Source organism: Melospiza georgiana, chromosome 3 (assembly GCF_028018845.1).
Source record: "Melospiza georgiana isolate bMelGeo1 chromosome 3, bMelGeo1.pri, whole genome shotgun sequence".
NCBI lineage: Eukaryota > Metazoa > Chordata > Aves > Passeriformes > Passerellidae > Melospiza > Melospiza georgiana.
The window spans coordinates 69273256-69294000 of NC_080432.1; the positions used below are offsets into that span (position 1 = coordinate 69273256).

A 20745-nucleotide genomic window follows, 5' to 3' on the forward strand; every position below is an offset into this window, starting at 1 on the left:
TGCCTCTGACTGTGCAGCTGGCCTTACTTTGCTGGAACACCTGATCCCCACAAGTCCCTCAACGCCTCTTGCTCTGCCCGCTTCTCCCTTTTTCAAGGGCTGCTTCTTCAGAAGCACACAGACAATGCAGTCCAGGTAAGGCTGCAACTAACTACACCACAGGCAAAACAAAATCTACAAGGATAATGGCTTCTAACTGCTATGGAGAGGGCAAATTATGTTTCACTATCAGCAGCCTACTGGTTGTTGTTTCCAAGTCAACATAAGCAAAGCTTTTTGTTTTTCCTTTATCTAACAGTGCAATATTATTTACCTCAATTGTTAACTCCTAATTCAATTAAAAGCCTGATCTCTGCTAACATGCTAACTTGCCAAACATTTCAGACCAGAGAAGTTTGAACTGAGCCATTTGTGAGGGCGAAGGGCAAGACAAAACAGACATTTTGAAGAAGCTGCCAGAATTTTTTATTCTATTGGTAATATACCTCTTGCGAACATCCGTACAATCCACAAGCAAAATAACTCTTATCAATCAAACACTTTTGTTTATTTCAAACACATTTTGTTTATTTAGTTTTATTTTGAGTCTATACAATGATAAAGTCAAGGAACCACTCTTGTATCTGTGTTCCTTTATTCTTAGGTCTGGAAATAAAGTCCTTGTCATTTCCATAAAATAATGTAAGTTAACAGAAAACCGTCAAAGGCTTAATGGGAATTCATGAAGTTAGAGGCACTTCTTCAGAGATTATCTTCAAAACATCACATATTTTGTAATTACTTGGTAACAGGTACTTTAATATATTCTTAAGCTTGTTTACACTAAAAATTATTCTTTTGGCTTAACCAGCTATGAAGCTAAATGCTGATCATTTAACATTGAATAAAAATTTCCACATGAGGAAGGCCTCTTAGCATCTCTGCTGGAAACAAGGTCCATAGAATCTTTCTGTTTGTCCCAGCCCGGCATTAATGCAACATGTTTATTCTCAGACACATGAAAATCTCCATCTGACATGAGTTAGATAAAGGTAGACTGAAATACAGGGCTGAGAGCAAGTGGGGAATTCTGGGTCTAAGCAGGAAGGACCAGAAGTGCAGGGAAGGGAATGGAGAAGTCAGGAGGGCACTTGGGACTGCTAAGCAGCCAGAGACATGGACTTCTATGGGCTCACCTTTCCTCTTGCAAACACTCCCTGGGAATGCATGCCCTTCAAACATTGAAAACCCTGAGGTTTCAAAAAATTGTAAAAAGGTGACATTTCTTTTTTTTTATTTATTCATAATTTTTTCCTAATTCCCCTAAGAAAACATCCATTTGGAAGTTTCCTTCCAAATTTTCTTCCAATTCTGTCCCAAACCAGAACAGGTGTTTAGTGCAAATTCAGTGGTTAAAATGAGTTTCAGGTATTACAGATAAATGGAATTACTGTAAGAGTGGAATGATAAAGAATATGAATAAACGAGGCATTTCATTTCCAAAGAAAGATAAGATGTAAAATCAGTATAATAAAGGCATCTCTTCATATTTAAGATAAGTATTCAAAGGGTTTTTGCTTATTTTGTTTATAAAATGAGGCGTTTATAACACCCAAAGATAAAGACCATGTCACTGTAAAATGCTTTGCAGGTGAAAAGAGCAGCGACTATTACAAAATCTGCAGGTATGGGCATGCATTACAATAGCAAATGCAATCATAAACACAGAGAACACCGAGTTTAGAGGCCGTGATAAGCTCTCAGAATTGATAAGCCAAGCTGACAACAATTAGGTCTTCCTTGTCAGTCCACTCAGCAGACATGCTACCTTGCAATACTTCACTAAACACAGTGCAAAAGGAAAAACTAACAGAAATATTGACTGACTGAACACACTTACTAATACCAGTCTGAAAATCACAGCTATGCTACAACACACCACACTTAAAGGTAAAAAACCCTCCCTCACGGTGCACAGATGATATACTTAAGAGACCTTGCCCGAGCACTACTCCTTCAATTCCATCAAAGGATTCAACCTGTCCAGAAGGTATTTCATCCCCAAGATAACATTCCAGTGTCAGCTGTTAAGTGACCTGCTGCTGCTGCACCCAGTCTCTACTTTGTCTCCTCCTCTTACATTTTAAAACCCTGGAAGATTCTTTAAAACTGAATTTCTGATGCCCTTCCTCAGCGTTTGAGGAAAGAGGTGCCATTCAGGAAATTTGCCTGCATGTTGCCAGGAGGCTGCCACTGCTGTGTGACAAAGCTCCAGTGCCACAAATATCCAAGCTGTCACAACGTAAACACCTGGAACTTTGTATTTAGCAGTTGTATTCTATAGTCACGTTTTTATTAATGATACTTCAGTGCCCAAACACTGTGAGGGCAATTCTGAATGCAGAAAGGTTGGGAAGTTACTTACACAAGGCATTGCTGGTCAGAGTTCTGTAGCATGTCACTACCACAGGTATTCTGGCAAGACAACCAGCACTTTCTGAATTAATTCAGTGGTTTTGAAAGCACCTTTAAGAAACACCAGACAGGTTCATCCAAACAGCTACCAGAAAACAAAACAAAACAAATAAAGTAAAATACTGATATGAATAACATTTCCTTAGGTTTCTCCTGAGCAGGGCTATACTTTACTAGCTATGTCCTAGCCAGGGAATAGAATACAACAAAAATATACCTAGAGAAGGTGATAAAGATCAGGGGTGATATCATAAAATTGATACACTTAGCTATTTAAAATCCACTGTGGCCAAGGACCAACACTGAAATTCTATTTTAACTGCTAACATACCGGTTAACTTTTCGAATATTTTTAATTGAATCAAGGTGCTGCTCGTGTTTTAGTAACTGCAACTTTTATTCTCAAAGAAGCTTTCAAAACTGACAGTCCTGAGGACTCAAAGGTGTTTCATTTCACAATTTCATAGGTACTTAGTCCACCATAAGAATTTATTTCTATTTTATTAGGACCATGCTGATCAGCTGTTGGAAAATTAGTATTTTCAGAATGACTGAACTCCTGTCTCATCCCATTAAAAATAAAATGAGTAATTAAACTCTTCTTTTTGTAGACTGACAGACACAGTCGTCAGCACAACTTCACTGCTCCCAGCTCTCATCTCTCTCCAGAAGTGAAAATGTGTTTCTCCCCTGGTAGCTGCCAAAGAGTTAAAAAAACCCATGGTGATTGCAAGAGTTAAATCTCCAGCACTTCGTGGGCTCCAAGTCAACCATGTCAACATCTGGAGTTGGTTGACTTTTCCCCCTAAGGATTTGCAGCACGGCGCTGGATTTTTTCCATGAATTCCCTGCATTCTCAATCTCTCAGATGGATGTGACACACACCCAGCGCCCACCTTGCAAACTCCTCTGGCCACTGCAGGGCTCCAGAGGACTTTGTGCTGTTTCCATTTATTCAGTGTTCAGGGCCAAACCGTGCTGCTGTCACACACACAACTCTCTCGCTAGGTTTGCAGGAGCAAAAGCAAATGCTGCAGCCCTGAGCAACTTGCCTTCCTTGTGTCTAGTTTTGCTACAAACACAACTCGTAAAAAAGCCACAAACAAACCACCAGCTACTGCTCTAAAACTCATATGATGCAAACAGAAGGCTGTTAAAAAAATCTGAACCAAGCCTGTATTTGTCAAATGCAGCTTTCTCTTAACTGCACAATTCTTCTAATTATCATTAGAAACACTAATGATAATATAAAAAAGGACAAAAATTGATACAAGTAATTAAAAAACAAGAGACAGCCTGAAATTACAATATCTGTGAAAAACCCACCCTGAACAGATTTATCTACAATAAAGTAGCTACTTGGAATTATTTGTGAAATTGAGCACTTTAACATAAAAAAAAAAAAAAAAAAAAAAAAGAGAGAGAGAAAAAAAGAAAACTAATCAGTGCATTTACGTTTCCACTGCAGAGTGTACAAACTGGGCACTATACCACAAATTCTGATTATTTTAATCACATGTTTCAGAAGGTTGAGTTTAATAAATCAAACACACTACTCATTTCACAGCAACAAAATAACACAGAAATATGATTATGTTTTATCCTTCTAATGATTCAATTTTTTTAAACTACAATTGTGACATTGCTGCTTCTTAACAATGTATTTTTCACAAATTCTTCCTTCCTTTGCCTGCCACACACCATATTTAATTCCACTTCAATGTACAAACAATTCTTCCATAGAAAGCACATACTACGTCCTTCTCCCTTCTATTCACTCAATTTTCCAAGGACTGACTTGTCATGTTCATTGCAGGGAACAAGTTCTTTCAGATTAATTAAATAATGAGGGAGGATTTACAGAGATTTGTGCATGCTAAATCTCAACTGCATATCCATGCAATTCATGAGCTTTTCAACCATGTTATTTCAAAGCTTTTGAAACAAGTACTATTTAGTCTTCAGTTCTCTGGTACTTCGGTAGCAACTGAAGAGTTAGGTTTTAAAATCTCACATACTTTTTGATTATTTTTAAAATCAGAAAAAAGGAACAAGCTGCAAAATACCTATTATTTTTCCATGGCTTAGAGCTCCTTTAGAAAGCAAAAGCAGCATCCCCAGAAAACGACATCATAGAAAAGCAACTGAACAAACAAACAAACAAAAACCTCAAACACACAATCATTTTGACTATGATACTGTAGCATTCTAACATTCCCCAAAAAATCTTTGTTTTTAGATTTTGATTTAGCTGTACTTGTCTGCTCCAACCCAGAGCTTCTCAAATTCCAATTCTGAGCCCAGCTTCTCAAATTCCAGCAGGAAAAGTTATGTATTTCATTTATTCAAGATATTTCTTTTTTCATTTCAGTGTTTCAAGAAACAGCCCTAAAAACCAGAAAACACTGTAGTTCTTTAAAAACAAACAGAAGCCTTTTAAAGCTAGAAGTGTCACTAGCTATGGCTTAGATATAGTTGCTGTAGTTAAAAATTCTTCATTAAATACACTCACAATAATAAACTGCTCTCAGACCAGCACAGCTGTTCTGTTTGGGAACCAAACCAGCATGCTACAAATATTTATGAAATAACATGGTTAGACATGCTGTCCACATCACACATTCAGTGACTCGGTTCTGCTTCTTTAAATAAAATGTATTCACTAAGCATAAGACAGACACAACTCTAGCACTTGAGTCTTTGAGGGGAAAAAATTCATGGCTCCATTAGCAACAAAGATGGGATAAGCAATACAGGCCAGTAAACCCTGGGACATTTTTGAGAACCCCTAATGATTAATGAACAATGAAAAGCAGATTGAAATTTTTTCTTTATCAAAACGACCACATAAAGCCTAATGTAAACATCACAAACTCACCACAAAGGAGATGAAGCTACATCTGCACTAATTAGACACATGACAGCTTAATACACTCCTGCATACCAATAAGCAGAAGTTCCCTGTCCCTTCCAAGAAATGGTAACACATACCACAAGCTAAATGCAGTTCTTGGGAAATGTACTGTAGAAGCAGCTGTGCTGCAGTGAAAATCTAAGGTTCTTCCACAGGAATTATTAAATAAGAAAACCTCAAGCAATCAAAACTCTGCAAACCTACAAAGACATTGCTTTTGAAAAACAGTTTAACCTTTAATTGCTAACAATAAAAGGAAATAAAAAAAATAGAGAGCCCTTGAGGAAAAAGACTCAGCATGTGATAAGCTCATTAAGCATCGAGTTTAATGAAAACCCTATTGTAAACAGCAGTAGGATATCTCCTCCACTACTCACTGATTCAAATCACGTACAGTCCTCCCCAGGGCCCGCTCCAAATGGAGCCGCACTTCTACGGCTTTGTTGTCCATATGTATTGTAAAGTTGGAGTATTTTGCATGAATAAACTCCCCCTATTTGTTGAATTCATTCACTGGCTCTAGCAAACAATATACAAGAGAGTAATTGCTAATACAATGAAATAAAGATTTCCTAGATAGCTAGAGCCATATATCATCAATCTGAGAGAAATTCTGATGCAAATTATCTATCTTTAGGGGAAAAAAAAACATAAAAAATCCGGGGTTTGGTTATTTAAATTTAATAATAGCACTTTGTCTCCCACAGAAAGGCATAAGTTTGTCTTTCTTTGACATAAGTTTTTTGAAAAAACATTTTTTCTTTTAATTATTTGCTCCTCCAGAAGTCATCTTTTCAGAAAGTCCAATTAGTTTACAGTATTAGCTCTCAGCTTCAGTGGCTTGTGTGCTAATTCCTGAAGTAAGATGTGTGGAGTTCAGCACACACAGCATTGAGTTTTTGGTACTGCAGGCTGGGATCCCGCTGCCCCCCATACACACACTCCCCTTCGCCACTGTGCTAATCCCCTCTGAATTTCGCTTTGTTAAGATAAAACAGCAATAGAGCAACAGCTTCATTTCTCTCATGCAAATATTTTTACAACATATAAACGATGCTAACCTTCCATATTCCCTCCAATTTCACCAAATTTAGCTCTTAAGGTATTTTACCGCCTTATTGCCTGACTGATGTAAAATAGCACCATTAGTGTAGTCACTACCTTTTCTTTCCATTCCCCGATTTCAGATACCAGATCATAGCCCCGTCCCGCAGAAAAACACTCAGCCAGCACCTCCACATTCACAAAGCCCCGTATCACAGGTACCACATCGTACGTCCGACTGAGGCGATATGACACTTCCTGAAGTTCCAGCAGCGTTCGCTTGGAAGCGGTTCTCACCGAGATAAAAACACTTAAGGCAGACCTTTTAGCTCCCAAGGCCCTGCCAGGAATTCCAGAGCCGGTCACCCCGGGGGCTCGGCGCTCCGGGGCTCTCGGGCAGCGGCGCACCGCCCAGCCCCGGCACGGGGACGCCGCTGCCGCCCGCACAGCCCGGGAGCGAACCGCGTGTGCCGGCAGGGCCACACCGCCTTACCCGCCATCGTCACTGTCCCCAGCATGGCTGAAGCCACACCGGCACCACCGACTCCCTCTCCCGCTCCGACGTTCCTCCCAGGGCCGCGGGGCAGCCCCAGCCGGCGGCAGCGGCGCTTCCAGCCCCTGGCACCCCACCCGGCTGGCTGCACGGACGGACGGACGGACAGACGGAGAGCCTGCCTGATGCAAGTCTGCCCGTCGGCGGGCTGGGCTCTTCCCCGAGCCCCACGGCCGCTCCCCCCGTCCCGGACAGCCCCGGGCCCCGCCCGAGACCGCCCCCCGCCCGCCCGGCTCTTCCCACCGCTGGCCGGCACAAGGACGGTGCCTCCCGGGGTCCGCCTCGGAACTGCCGCTCCGAGCCCTCAGCATCTCCCTCTGCCCCGGGAAGGGAACAGCGCCGGCCGCCGCTTCCGAACCAGCCGCCCCTTTCCGAACCAGCCGCCCGCTTCAGTTCCCGCTGTTGTAATTCCTGCCCGATGCAGCTTCCCACAAGGCATCCGCACTCAGCCTCAAAAGATGCTGCTTAAAAGCCCCATGGATTTCGTCCCTCATAAACAAAACCATACAAAAACCACTTCTGTTCTTCCACACTGAAATATTTGCTCCTTTGCCTGTTACTGTGGGGTTGGATTGGGTTTGTTTTGTTTTCATTTCTCTGAAGGGTTTTTTTAATTGGAATTCTCTACAACCTAATTACTTATAAATTGCCTCAAATTCTGCTGTCAGGAGTTTCATAGACTCCAGATACTTGTATAATAATTTAATGCTCCTACTGATAGTAAAAAAGGGATGCAATATAATAAAATAAAATATAAAGGCTCGGTATCTAATACAGGTGCCCTCCTATAATAGCAACACTATTTCTCTTTTGATTACAGCTGATTATGTTGAGTATCTCCAAAGTTCTGATGATACTTTGAGCCTTCATCTCTCTGACTCTTGGCCAACTTCCCAGCCAATTTACCACAATATCTGGTTAATTTCATTTTATAGTGGCAACTTTAATGAGTCTAAGTCATCTCTCAAGTGGTCTTTTGAATGCAAGACTCAAATAATGATGACAAGAATCAACCACACCAAAAAACTTTTAATCATAAACACTACTGTAGGCAAACACTTTTGTTTCAGTGCTTGCTTTACACAACACTTTACTTCTGAGTTTAGACTGGCAAGCAAGGTGAAATAAACAATGAGTATAGAACATGAAGTGTAGCACTAAAATGGGAGATTTTTCTATGTGGAAAGATTTGTCTGCATGAAGCAACTAAGAGATACCTCTTCTCCATCTTTATTCATCTGCCTAAGGACAGATGAGGTGGACCAGACTGTCTAAGGTTCAGAGGAGTGGACAAAAAGAAACATCTGAACGTGACCTTTATTTGAAGAACTCTTTTTAGTGCTCAACTGGGCAAGTTTTATTTGTCTCTATAGATGATGTCACTTTCATCTATCATTACCAGCAAATACACGCTGCATCATCTTCATTAAAGGATTTTTTCACTTTAAGAGCAAACACATAGTACCGTTTTCCCTTTCATATAAACAACGGTACCATGTGGACTTGGCTCCACTGAATAGGAACATCACACAACCACAGGGAGATGATTCTCAAAACAAAGTCAAGGTTTTTCAGGCAGCCTACTCAAATCCAGATTCCTAATGCTGTGTGTGTTCACATCATGCCATGCAACTTGGTTACACATAATTACCTGCACTCAGAGGAAGCTTCTCACCTCTTCATTACATATCCTAGGAATGTGATTTCCGAACAACTGAAACTACCCAGGATTCTTCAAAAATAATTATAATCTTTGACTGTTGGCTTGGAACTCATGTCCTTTTGATGGCCTTTTCTTTTACTTGATCAAGAAGCTGAATATCAACACAAAATCTTCTGACACTAATTCCAAACATCAACACGAAATCTTCTGACACTACTTCCAAACATCAAGTATTTTCTTCTCCTTTGTGACACTGTTTAGTTAGTATCCTCCCCCCAATCCCTGTCCACTTAAGAGTAAAATTTTAGAGAAGTGGAGTTTCATGAAAGATAAAACAAGTTGCATTCTGTTTTTATAGTGTCAAAAGTCTCTACTGATATGATTTAAAAAAAAAAAGGCACAAAGGCTCAGGATAAGATATGGTAGCCTTTTACTGGGAATTAATGTGAAGATGTGACGAAGAATTGCTTTTACCAGGATTCAAACCCTAGAGTACACCACGGGTTACACATGTGCCTTTAAGGCACTCTACAGGCTGATACTGAAGACAGTGCCTCGTACCCTGTCACCATCCCTTCCCAGCTCACCACCAGCAGCATTAGATGCCTGCTCTGAATGAAAAGCCCTCCCTCTTGCCATCCTGCCAAGAAGTCAGCAGGGAGCAGGACTGCTGAAGCAGATCTCTCAACACACGCCTGTGAACAGGAACAGAGGGAAGCAAGAAGAGGCTGATGAGAGCAGGAAAGGTGGGCTGCCAGATCACACAGGAGAAAGAACAGCACATTCCTGACTGTGCAGCAAGGCAAGGGAGACAGTCCCAAGACAGAACACACTGGCATGCCTATGATGAGAAAGGTTTTGTGGTCCCAATGCAAATCCGATTAAAAGCTGTAGGAAAGGGAACTTTCATCAGGTAAAACCAAAGGATTAGCAGCCTGTCCCTTTCTATGAGTACTGAATCATTTATCATTAATACCACTGATGAATTAACATAAAAAGGATTTCTGCCTTATGAAGGAAGGGACAGGCCTATGCAGCAGGCATAACACAAGAAGTAGAAACTGAGCTGTTCCTAACAAGTGGATGTCCACCACTGACACCAACACCTTCAGTCCACAAGCCACTTGTCATATGAACTCTCTCCTACAGAGAAAACATCTCCCACAAAACAGTGCCCAAGAAGCACCTGAGCAACAACAGATCACTTGAGTAACACCTGTTCAGCAGCACACAGCTAGTCAATCCCCATTTCTACTCCTCATCCCATTCAGCATGCAGGCCTCCAAGGCATGTGCACTGAGCAGGGGTTTGTACTCACCATTTGCTCCAGCAGACTCTGTTTGCTCTCCGGGTGGTTCTTGGAGCGGTGAAGCCACCTCTGACTGCTGCCCACCCGATTCCTTAGATGCTGTAACAGCTCCCAGCTGCAGTGGCTCCTGTGGTGAGGCATCATCCTTCAAACTGTCTTCACCAACATCAGGTACTGGCAAACTTGCATTTAAAGCCTGTGTGGTCAAATATTGATTGAAGGATAGTAGTACAGAAAGATAAGGAGAGAAGGAAAGAAAAAGAGAATGTCAGTATTAGGCTGGATTCCCCCCCAACTCCTACAGAATATTGTTCTTTCACTCTCATTTTGAATATATACATGCAAGCCATTTTAACTTCATTAAATAAAAGTACTTCTGTGAGGAAAAAAAAAAAAACAGAACACATAATTTGGGACTATTTATCTTTCTGCTCTCCTGCATGAAATACACAGAAGAAGCAGGTCTTACAGACCATGGCCTATAACCTTGTGTAGAAATTGATTTCTTCCATGAAGGACAAGGATAAGGTGAATCTAGCTGATGGGAAGAAATTCTTCATTCAAAGTGTCTGGCACAACTGCTCTGATATATGAATGAATCCTCTCTACAATACAGCTTTTGGTATTGCTCCTCTACTGATGTGCTTATCTTATCATCATCAACAATACAACTACAAAGACACTGAACTATTCGGGACACAAAGCAGAAGACATATGAATTTCCCATGAGGAAATGCAGTGAAACTGAGATTAAAACTAGAATTTTTGGACCTCTGTTACTAGGCAGAAACTATTCTTACAGGAGGAAAGAGCTTTACAATTCTTTGGGACTCAAAGCATTTGAAATATTTTTTCTAGATTTGCTAATATATGCAAAAAGAAGAATCTGTTTTTCAGCTTCCACACTTGACACATTCTAATTATTTCCAGAAATTGCATTGACTTTCCCTTTTAAAAGAAATATACTTTCACAAGCATTTTTTTTAAAAGCATGGAACGTGTTGTGGTCATTATAAGATACTTAATTACCCTTTAATTTATTGATTACCCTTTAATGAACTAGTTCTCCAACTGAACCTATTACCTTCCAACAGAAACCATTTCAACTAATTACCCATTATTCCTGAAGTGAAGGTTTGAAGTTCCTCTGGTGGAACAGCAAACTTTAATTACGTATCATTGTCTTATGATTTGTCTGTACTCCCAAAATACTGCCACTGAAGCCCTGTTAATTAATCAAAGGTACCACAGATACATTACACCCAAAGATGGGATCTAACAACCACATGCCTGAAGCACCAAACTAGGATCAGGAAGATGCCACATTCCTGATGATTCTCTTCCAGCCCCTTCCCCCACCCACATAAAACTGAATGGGGAAATCTATTTATTTATTTTTACTAGTAATTAGCCTGCTGCAACAGAATTTCAAATCAGCAGACAGAGTGCCAGGAAAAGGGCTTTCCTCTTAATCATCAGATTCTTCTCACATGCTGGGGGAGATCTGGGAGAAGCGCCGTACCCCACTTCCACAGGCAATGAAGTGTGTGCATTCAGGTTCCCAATTTTCAGTTCAGAAGCCCTTAATTAAGCCAAATTGTTTCCACCCGGCGTTGTTGCGCTCCTCAAAGCTGCCTTTCACAGCCACATAATCCACCTCACGAAAAAGGATCCCATTTTGCTCCACTGCCAATACCACAGATGGAATAACTTGGCTTTAGAGTTTTCACATGCTGAGACCAGATATTAAATAGAAGAAATACGGAATGGCTCAACACTCAGATTACATTCCCGCTTCTCACATCATCCTTCCCATAAATCTAAAACACGGGAACTCAGGAGGGATAAAGACACCACACTACTGAACAAAGGCACGTAAACCCTGGGAAGCTCCTCTGCAGTTGCACACAGCATTAGCTGAATGGGAGTAACCAATTAAAAACAATCGAGAAAATCAAGACATAGAAAACAACCACCTGATTCTGAAAGGGCTTTAAGATTCTTCAGCACAAATTCAGTAGAGGACCTTTACTAATTTTTTAATAAATAATAAGTTGTAATGATTCATTCTTGAAAGACACCTGCTAGTCCTGCAAACACAAGAACAACCTTGACTTGACTGGCTCTCAGGAAATTTGTCTATCTGAAGAAAAAGCCATGGATGACTATTTCAAGATGACACTCAGAATTAGTACCAAAAATTCTTTCAAGTCACAAGAAAGGCAACAGCACTGAATATCTTAGCATTCCTCACGTTATTCAAAGATTTCTCTGCCTTTCTTTCCAAACTCCCCTGGGCAGCACACCATTTTAAAGCCAGTCCCATGTATGGACACACATGTACAGACACAGTCGACCATGTGCCTGACAAGCACCAGTGGGCTCTGCAAAGAACCAGAGTACAAAGGAGCTTGGTACCTCAAGGCAGTACAGCTTGGCTCCGTTTTAAATCAAGCAAAGACTGTTATGATAAAATATTAACAATGGTAGTACTTGCTATTACCCCAGCTCTGAATTTATTCTATAGTTTTGGTGCATTCAGGAAAACAGTGACTTTATATAATCCTAAAGATTGGGGATTTCAGACCAAAATTCAGAAGTCACATGGTCCAGCACATAACCCTTTGGATCTGTTAAATCTGCAATACCTTCGAGTATGAAAAACATAATTAAATATAAAACATCACTAAATGTAAGACTATAGGCAGTTTTTACAACCAGCCAGTATAATTATAATCCCTGTTCACCTTGTACGTAAATTCAGTTTTGGAAACAGGATCCATCTGTCACAACTGAGTAAAAAATGTAAATACTGAGGAAAAACCTCAGTATTTTCAAATCTGACCAGACTTACAATATAACCCTACCTTTTTACCCCAGTCTCTTGGGAAAGAGTTTGATGTGATTCTTGGCCTTGGGAAGGCAAACTTAGATTTTCAAATCAAGTGTTCTGCTTTAAATAATTGAATAATCAAAACTAATAAAACAATAGTATTTTTTCCAAATTAAAACATGCAAAGGAGAAGAAACCTTTGGGGAGTTTGTAAAGTGAAAGGAGACATAACAGCATCATTAGTTTAAATAAAGAAAAAAAAAATTGTTCTAAAAAAAGTTGCTCAGGCTCTTTACGAGGGTCAGTGCAGTCTGTCCCACTGCATTAGTCCTCAAAAGAAACTAATTTCAGTTTTCCTTCACATTAACTGCTTCATTTCTCTGAAGGGATCTAAACTGCAGTTTAGTCCAATTATATCTAATTTGGTGAGCAGTGCTCTTAATTCCATTGAGAATAGTTGTGAAGCTTAGACAAATACAACACAGTTTAGAGAGATGGGTGAAAACAAAATTTAAAAAGACAAAAATTAACAGTATTAGGAATCTCTCTGTTCATCTTTACGCATTTATCTACAAGTAATGAGACATTACATTTGGCAGGTTTACCAACATTTATCAGTTTTTTGTGGCACACATTCATTACACTCTTTTGATTATTAATTTATGAATGTGTTGTCTCATGAACATGGGAGAAACCAAGGGGAACTGGTTATCCAGTTCACTGATCTTTCAGCTTCTTCATTCCCAAAACAAAGGGCCATTAGCAAAGCAACACTCCAGTTTCTGTCACACCACTACTGTACATCCTGCATATATTTTTTAATATTTGCCTCACATTCACCACAAAGATGGAAGCAAAGGGCAGACACCCAGCTAATGAGACTAAAACACACAGGGCTTGTTGCCCACATCACTCTAACCAAGAGCAGCTTCTGCTCCATCGTGCATCCAGCAGCAGGCCCAACTGTTAGATTCCATAAAACGCACACAAAATTGAAAATGGATAAATTAACAGACAAATTGCATGAGATGTGGATGGACTGCAGGTCCCAGATCTCACTGTACATTAGTGGATGCTTCCTTCAGGCACCATTCCTGAGGGGTTCACAGCACCCAGCCTCTCCCCCCACCAGCTATCACCATCATTCCCAACATTCCTTGTACCAGACCCAAACCATTCCAGGGATTCCTCACACCAGGCCCAAACGTACCAGAGTTAATTTTGCTCTGTTAATCCTGCTACACTGATTCTACATTAGATTACTAAAATAGCCAGATCCAGCTGTCTGAACAACTGAGCAAACTAACATAATGGTCCCTAATATTTTTCCTGAAGTTTGATTTTGAAACTCTGGGAAAGACTGTTGCTGTGCTCAGGGGGTCTGCCTTTAGCACATGCTGCTTCATTAAAAAGAACTTCAAACACCAACACTTGGGAAAAGAAAAAAATTGGATCATTCCAACTCTTTGTTCACAGCAGTTTGTCTTGTTTTGCATTAGCTAAACATTAGAGGCTTGTGGGATACTGCAAGTTCCAGGTGAAGAAAACACAAGGCCCTTCCTCTGTAAGGCCCATAACAGCACACTTAACTTCATTACCTTATTTCTGCCTCCTGCAGACAGAGCCAAGAACTTGCTCCACACCTTTCAGCTCCTCATTTACCCTATTCTCCCCCAGTTCTCAGCTTGATTTCACTGTGACACCTCCTTATGGATGACTACCCTCCAAATCCAAATGGATAAAACAAAGCAGACAAAACACCAAAAAGCTTCTACACCCAATTCATCCCTGTGATCTCTTTTTGCAACCTGTGAAAGAAACACCACCCCCAGTCTGCTATTCTGAAGCCTGATCCCAATGGAGCTCCTTCCCAGGTCTCCTACCTTTCCGCTCTTTCAGACAGCCCCTCATGGAAGCATTGCACAGGTACAGCTCAGCCAGGCTCTAAGCACCAGTCAGAACAAGGGCTGAGCACGCAGCACTTTCCTCTCCTCTCAGCAACCACACCCAGGCTTGCATTTCCAACCTGGAGCACTTTCAAAGTCCCGACGATCCTCTTTGCATCTCTTTAGCCTCCACCACATCAAACACAAGCTAATTGCCTCCGCTTTCAAAGTGCCCGGCCACTCCCTCCAGCACCTCCCTCTTATCTCCTCTACCAGGGGGCTATTTCACGCTTTTGGTGCCGCTACGACACCAATTTCCATTGTGCATTTTTTTCAATTACACATTTTTATTCTTTCACCCCAGCCACTCCACAGGCATGGTCAGCCCTCCAAACCTTACCACTGAATTGTACCAGTCTCTTCCTCCCCAGATGGAAAAGAAGTATCTAATGGGAATCAGACCCTGCTGAACCAGGGGAACCCTGCAGCCTGAGACCAAATGTCAAACTGGGCTCTCAGAGACACAGTCTAGGGACTTTCCTCGTCTAAGCTTCGTTTCACCACTGCTAACGTAGTATTTTCAGGCTGACTCAGCTCCCTCACCAGAACGCAGTTGTTTAAGCAGCAGATGTAAGTCTGCCCCAGCTGTTATTTGTCAGGCACTCGGACAATAAGACACTCTGACATCTCAGCTGGTAAGCCCTTTAGAAGAGACAGTTCCAAATATTTACTGTCTAGCCCACACTTGCTCTCATTACAACACAGGTAGCATAATCAAGTTACTACTTAGAAATGGGAACCATCACGAAAACACTGCGTGAATGACTTGCTGCTCAAGCGGGGGCCCTTGCATGCCAGCAATCCACCACACCACATCTTCAAGCCATCAATCCCCATGAAAATATTATCTCTGACAACAAAACAATAGCTTATTAGCATGCCCGTATTTTTCCAGATTCTCTCTCTGGAAGTTTCCCTACTCTGTTTCAGGTAGCTGCTCCAACAGAGCTTGGCTCCTTCCACAAGGCCATGGAAAAAAACCTGTATTAAAGCTGGCACCTCAAACTTCTAAATAAAATAGAAGTGGCACATGTGTGATTGTCACTGCTAGCTGCAACGCTGGTAGGACAACGCTGCTATCCTGGCTTGAAGTCACCTTCCGTCTCATGGGAGGGCACCATGCTGGCATTTTTTTCCATCTCTCCAATGCTTAGCATCAAAATTGGAAGTTGGGTGAGAGCCACATCACTGCTATGAACAGAGAAGGTGCTCACAAAATGGAGATGCCCAAACCATGTCACATGCTGCCACCAACACAAGCGTGACCCAGCTTCTTGTCCAACTCCGGACACAAGATCCTGCCTGCTCCCCTGTACCTGCAGCTTCTGCTGAGTCCCAGAGGCTAACACATCTCGCTCAGTCAGTAGAGAATGACTTTGCCAAAGAACTGGAACAGTTTTCCAGGGACTTAGCTCCTTGAATGAGCTCACACCGTGCCAGATGCAATAAAGGAGAAGATGCAGGTGCGCTGGGGAGGAGACAGGAGCACATGAACCACCTCACCAGACATCTCCATGGCTTTTGTCAGTTCAGGACATCAAAGTTTCGTTTGGCCTTCTTCAAGGCCAGAAAGACCTTGCTCCTACTTCTAGCACTAGTAAATCTAATAAATCCTTCTCAGGCGAAGCTTCAGGCCTCCATGCTGTTCAGGACACTCTGCCCCTGAGGTTTCAATGAGTTTCCACCAGCTCACTGCTACCAACAGGAGAAGTTTTTTGCATTTCCCCTCCTGCCCTGCTGCAAATGCTTGCCTTGTCCTGGTTCTTGGTCTCACCTCTCCAATGTAGGAGTCAAATGAACTCACAAGCAGATCAGGAAAATGGTCCAGCAAGAATAAATTTCAGTTTCCTGAAGGGTTAGTGAGTTTAATCTGCTTACAGAAAGGCAAGGTTAGGACACAACACAGCCAAGTGAGACTGTGTCATCTAAAGCAAAACAAAGAACAACAGGGGAGGAAGAAAAGGAGGGGGAAAAAAAGCATTGCTGCTACAACAGCAAGGAGGTAACTCCATCACAAAAATCAGCCTTCTGTAGAACCATACCCTGCCTCTTGGTTTCAGCAGGACCTCAGGTGTCAATTCACAGATCTGATTAATTCAGTTCAGGCAGCTGAATGGATTAGTACCACCAGGATCTCCCACACCTCCCTGCAGAGGTGGCTTCCCACAGTGGTGGCTATGCAAGATAAGGAGCAGCTCCTCCACTGAGGAGGAGTTTAAGTCTTGTCTGCTACAGTAAAGAAATCTGCCCATTTCAAGTCCTACTACTGTGGCAAGCTGGAAACTTTGGAGCTGCTTTATGAGGAACTTTTGAGAAGATGGGTCAACAGCTGAGGTACTCACCACAGGAGCCCACATTTAACCCACCGTGCTCACAAGCCAGGGCCCAAAGCTCTGCAGACCAAGTGCTTTCCAAGGTCCCTAGGCTGTACAAGTGAGCAACACTGAAACATACACCCTCCCTTTTTTTAACCAGGACGTCAAAAACTGGTACCTGGCCAAAGAGTCACACGTGAGTAACAAAACAGCTTAATGACTATAAATTTTTTCCTTTCTAGAAGAAAAGGCGAAAAGGTTTATCATCTTGTAAAAAATGCAGCTACATCATGAAAGAAATTTAATTAAATATTTCAAGGATTTCACATCACAAAAGAAAGCACAACTTCTCTGGGATTTTATATCCTGTACAAGACTAGTTGCTTAGATGGTTTATTTGTAATTGCCTTGCCAAGGCTCACTCAAGATGGATTCCACTGAAGTAATTTTCCGAAGTTTTTTCTTCTAAAAAGGTTGTAATAAGCATTTTAATTTGGAAAATGCAAGATAGAAGACCACCCTCCAAAAGATTCCCTATCTTCCACAAATATATTAGCTGTCTGACAGATTTCTCCAGGGGCATTGCAAGACCTGGTAATTTTCAAATTCAAAGAGCTGGAAGGAATAATGATGAAAAACTGTGTCACAAATCTGCATAGAGTTACTTTACTTTAGTAAGACAGACTAAATGAGACACAAAAAAAGTATGACTAAACTTCATTAAAACTGATTTTTTTATGCAATGTAATGGAAGGCAAAACCAGCTGCTTTATGAGAACAGCAATAATACAACTTCTTATAGCAGCGAAATGGTAATAGAATCTCCCGAATTTTAAACAGTTCTACTTGAATAATCAGGCAAAAATCTACTAGAAGACATTTTTCCTAAAGCTCAGAAGACATAAAACACAGTATTAATAATAATCTGCACTTGAGAACAGTATTACTGTGATTTCCTTTTTTTAGAAGGCCTTAGTTCCCATAACTGGATAAACATGGCTATGAATATTATGTCCCTTCTTCAAAGTTGCATTATCTTAAATTTTAAACAACCACAATAGCCAAATGCTTGCCTGATATAAATTCCCGCTTTTCTAAACGTCAGCATCTGAATTCTAAAACTGCTCGACAAAACTGCTAAATACTTTGCAAACCAACATCAACCCCCAATGCTTATTTAGTTAAAAAAAAAAATAAAATACATCTTAATTAATTTAAAGTTCATTCGCAATGTGGTTTTCAAATCTGTCAAAACACGCCTAAGGAGGTCTAGTGGCAGCCAGGAACTATGGGAAATTCAACTTGAAAGTTAAATCTGAACCACAAGGTCAAAGAAACAAAGTCATAACCGGTTCTCAAGCTCTAATACACCCACGCACCAGTCACAGAAACTTCGGAGTCTCCCTGCTCTGAGCACCCAAACTCCGAAGAGCCCAAAGAAGGGGATCTCGGCAGCACGTGGCATGATTTCTCCCCTCACTAACTCCGAAAGCCACGCTATGTAAACACACAGATGCACATAACCTCCCTTTCAGTCCCAAAATCCCCTAAACGCGCCTATTCCAGAGGGATAAATGGCTTCATTCATAATCTATTTTTAAACACCAGACATGTTTTAAAAGAATTTCTTTCAATTCTTCAACGTCTTTATTTTAAATCACACATACCTAGAGCTCCTTCTCTCCCCACGGGCTGGGAGTTCGGAGTCCCTCCCCCTTTGCCCCCTATGCGGTGCGACAGCGGGCCGCACCACAGGCATGGCTCCAGCCCTCGCCGCCGACACCGCCGCCCCTTTCCCGGGCGGCCGGCGAGGGGCGGCGGCTCAGGTGAGCCGAGCCGCGGGGTGCAGACGGGGCGGGAGAGGGGGCACAGCGCGGCTGGCGCCCAGCCGAAGGCACTGCCGAGCCGCGCCCCGACGCGCCTCCCACCTGCTCCCTCGGGAGGGGAGAGGATGGAGCGGGGGGGCTGCGGAGAGTCGCGGGAGCCGCGGCGATCCGGCCGCAGGACCGCAGTCAGGAGGCTCCTTGGCGCAGACCTCGCCGCGGGTGGGTGCGGCTCCTCTCGCCCCGGCCGCGCACAAAAGCGGCGGCGCCCCCGCAGCCGCCCTCGCCCCCCGCCCCGCCGCTGCTGCCGCCGGCGGGAGTTTTATGACTGCGGCGCCGGCCGTGGCGCAGTCCCGGCCCCGCCGCGCCCCGGCTCCGCGCCCGTTCCGGGGGGTGCCCAGCGCTGCGGCAGGTGGCCGCAGCCGCGGCGGGAAAGTTTCCCCGGCCCGGGGGTGCGGCGGGAGCCGCCGCCTCGCGTCCCTCCCGCCGCCCCTGCCTTACCTTGGCGGGCTCCGCCGGTGGCTGGGGCTCCGCCGCGTCTTCTGCGGGCAGCGGCTCCGGGGGAGTGCTGGGGGGCTCGGTGGCGGCCCCGGCCCCGTCCTGCGGGGCGGCCGGCTCGGCGGAGCTGCCGGCGCCCATGGCGCTGCCCCGCGGCCGTACGGAGCCGCGGGCGGGGGCTGGCGGTGGGCGGCGGCGGCGGCACAGCCGGGAATGAAGGAGCCCGGCTCTCTGCAAACTCCTTTAGGGCGCGAGAGGGGGAAATTAAAAAAAAAAAAAAAAAAAAAAAAGGGGGAAAGGGAAGGGAAAAAAAAAAAAAGCGCGAGCGAGAGCAGCGAGGAAAATCACCTCCTCCCCTGGTCCCCCCGCCCGCCTGCCTCTTGCTCCATCACATGAGCAGATCCCCGGACACGCCTTGCAGCATCAAACCGGGCTGATAAGGAGCGGCCAAGGGGGGCAGCGCCCTGCCCGCCGCCGCTGCCGCCTCTCCCCGCCCCTCCCGGGCACCGCCGGGGCGGGGGCGCCGCCCGGCCCCCGGCCCTCCGCGGCGGCACCGCGGCGCTGACTCAGCTCCTCGGGCCCCTCGCCGCTCCCCCGGGGCCGGGACGAGCGACGAGCGCCCACCCGCCGGCACCCTCACGGGCTCCGGGCCAGGGACCGTGCCCCCAGCCCGGCCACGCTGCCCTCGCCCCCCGCAGGGCTCCTGCCGCCTCCTGCCCCGGGCGCTCGGCTCCGCGGCCAGCAGCCCTCAGCGCCGGCTCCGGACCTCGGCCATGCTGGGCCTGCCTGAGGGAAGGACGTCCAGCTTTCAGCTGATGCAGAAATGTAAGGTCCCATGTCTTAGGCAACTTTGAAGAAACAAAAAGATCAAGCCGCCTTTTTGTTTTTTTGGACTTCTTTTTGTTGGTGGGTGGGGTGTTTTCTGTGGTGTTTTTGTTTGTTTTTTTTTTAATTGTCATGCAGGGTAGATTCCCAGTTATTAATTCATAGCAGATCCTGGCACAAGCAAGGAAAGCCAAGGAGAGGGTAGTTTCTCTCCTAGCCCAGAATACACAAAGCATCTTTCCCATGCCACAAATACAGGACCAGCATGTATGTAGGCATGCTCTTACCTGGTACTTTCAAAGGTATCAGCAGTGAAATAGAGCACAAAATAAATGAAACTAACCACAATGTGCCCAATGGGTAGCAAACAGATCCATTAACTGTTCTTCACCATAACTATAATTTTTTTTTCTAAACATATGCATGTACCTATACTATACAGAGTTCATGGTTAAATCAGGAATGGTCTGAAGAATTTATAGTACAGACACGATTTCTTTTAGAACATTTAAACCTCACCCTCTAAAGCACTATTTTATTTAAAAAAAAATTCTGAAAAAATTCCATT

The 20745-nt window shown here is 43.6% G+C and overlaps 1 protein-coding gene across 3 annotated transcripts in view; it reads right to left on the minus strand.

Moving 5' to 3' along the window:
- The window catches only part of AKAP12 (A-kinase anchoring protein 12), a 30213-nt gene extending 10720 nt beyond the window's left edge, over nucleotides 1-19493 (minus strand). Inside the window, exons 1-2 of one of the 3 annotated variants that reach the window (XM_058020895.1) lie at nucleotides 19356-19493; nucleotides 9947-10133 (exon numbers count right to left, since the gene is read on the minus strand). In XM_058020895.1, the coding sequence (XP_057876878.1) occupies nucleotides 9947-10133; nucleotides 19356-19493 (325 nt within the window). Of the gene's footprint in view, nucleotides 1-2404; nucleotides 2481-6905; nucleotides 6938-9946; nucleotides 10134-19355 lie in introns of those variants that run through there. The other 2 variants (XM_058020896.1, XM_058020897.1) reach the window with 2 other exon arrangements.
- Between the last annotated feature and the right edge of the window lie 1252 nt (nucleotides 19494-20745).